The sequence below is a fragment of the Camelina sativa genome, chromosome 16, assembly GCF_000633955.1.
Source record: "Camelina sativa cultivar DH55 chromosome 16, Cs, whole genome shotgun sequence".
Taxonomy (NCBI): Eukaryota; Viridiplantae; Streptophyta; class Magnoliopsida; order Brassicales; family Brassicaceae; genus Camelina; species Camelina sativa.
In genome coordinates, this window is record NC_025700.1 from 5,579,863 (window position 1) to 5,581,068 (window position 1,206).

Sequence of the window (1,206 nt, forward strand, 5' to 3'; positions counted from 1 at the left end):
TTTTTTTTTTTTTTTTTTTTTTTGGTCACCATCTCATCTCTTCTTATATCTTTCGTTCTATGTCACTGACCAATTAAGGTAGCTGAGAGAGAAGGCAAATACCTGGCGAATCTACTAAATGAGATTGCGAAAGCCAATGGAGGACGAGCCAACAGCGCAACGGAGATAGAACTTGGAGTACCCTTTGTGTATAAGCATCTTGGAAGCATGGCTACCATCGGTAGATACAAAGCCCTAGTCGACCTCCGTGAGAGCAAGGTAACAAACATATATATTGACTTGATATTTCAAAATTCACCCACTTACAAACAAACGTGTGACTGAGGGAGATTACTTGGGCAGGACGCAAAAGGGATATCAATGACGGGTTTCGTGAGCTGGTTCATATGGAGGTCAGCCTATCTGACTCGAGTCATCAGTTGGAGAAACCGCTTCTATGTCGCCATCAATTGGTTCACCACTTTCGTATTTGGTCGTGACATTAGCCGTATCTGATCTGTGTCCAAAGTGTTTCATCTCGGCCTACTGTTAGTGAAGTTGTTTTGTACAGAAACATACATCAATAACAAGCTCCAGCTGAAGAGAAGATTTTAAACTTTTTTTTTTGTGTGTGTCAGTGTGTGTGGTTCAGTGGTTGATGTGAGTAATAACTTTTTTTTTGTTCTTTTGAATATATACACGTACGGTATTTTGGTTTTTGAGACTTTAATCTGAGGGAGAAAATATATTTTTTTAAAACAAGAATTTTATTTAATAGTCATTTAGTAACACTGATTTATCTTCATGATGTGCACGATTTTATAGATACTTCCTATAAATAAATGAAAGTTCTTTAATTATTTGCACAACAAAAATTGTTTTACATGTACCATGTTCATCATACCAGATAGCTTTACTTTAAAGTTTAAACATAGGAGAGCAGACAATTCCATTTACACCACGTTAGGTATATTTGGAATAATTAGGTTCTATATTAACTTGTAATATAATTCTTATTTTATATAACATTATAAATAAATATATAAATCGTACCTATTGCTAATTTAGAAAGTAGAAACACTAATATTTTTGGTCAGTAGCAGAGCAAGAGAGTATCCCCACGAATCTAATATAGTTAAAAAAATAATAATCATTTGGTGATACAATTTGGATTTTGTGGACAGACCCTGAAGAAGTTATAATTAAAAGTTTTCATTAAAAAATATT

General features: G+C 33.8%; 1 protein-coding gene across 1 annotated transcript in view; it reads left to right on the forward strand.

The window, feature by feature from the left end:
- Positions 1 to 696, forward strand: part of LOC104749895 (internal alternative NAD(P)H-ubiquinone oxidoreductase A2, mitochondrial) — a 3,174-nt gene extending 2,478 nt beyond the window's left edge. The window contains exons 7-8 of the mRNA XM_010471605.1: positions 79 to 258; positions 343 to 696. Coding sequence (XP_010469907.1) covers positions 79 to 258; positions 343 to 495 — 333 coding nt within the window. The 3' untranslated portion in view covers positions 496 to 696. The remainder of the gene's footprint in view (positions 1 to 78; positions 259 to 342) is intronic.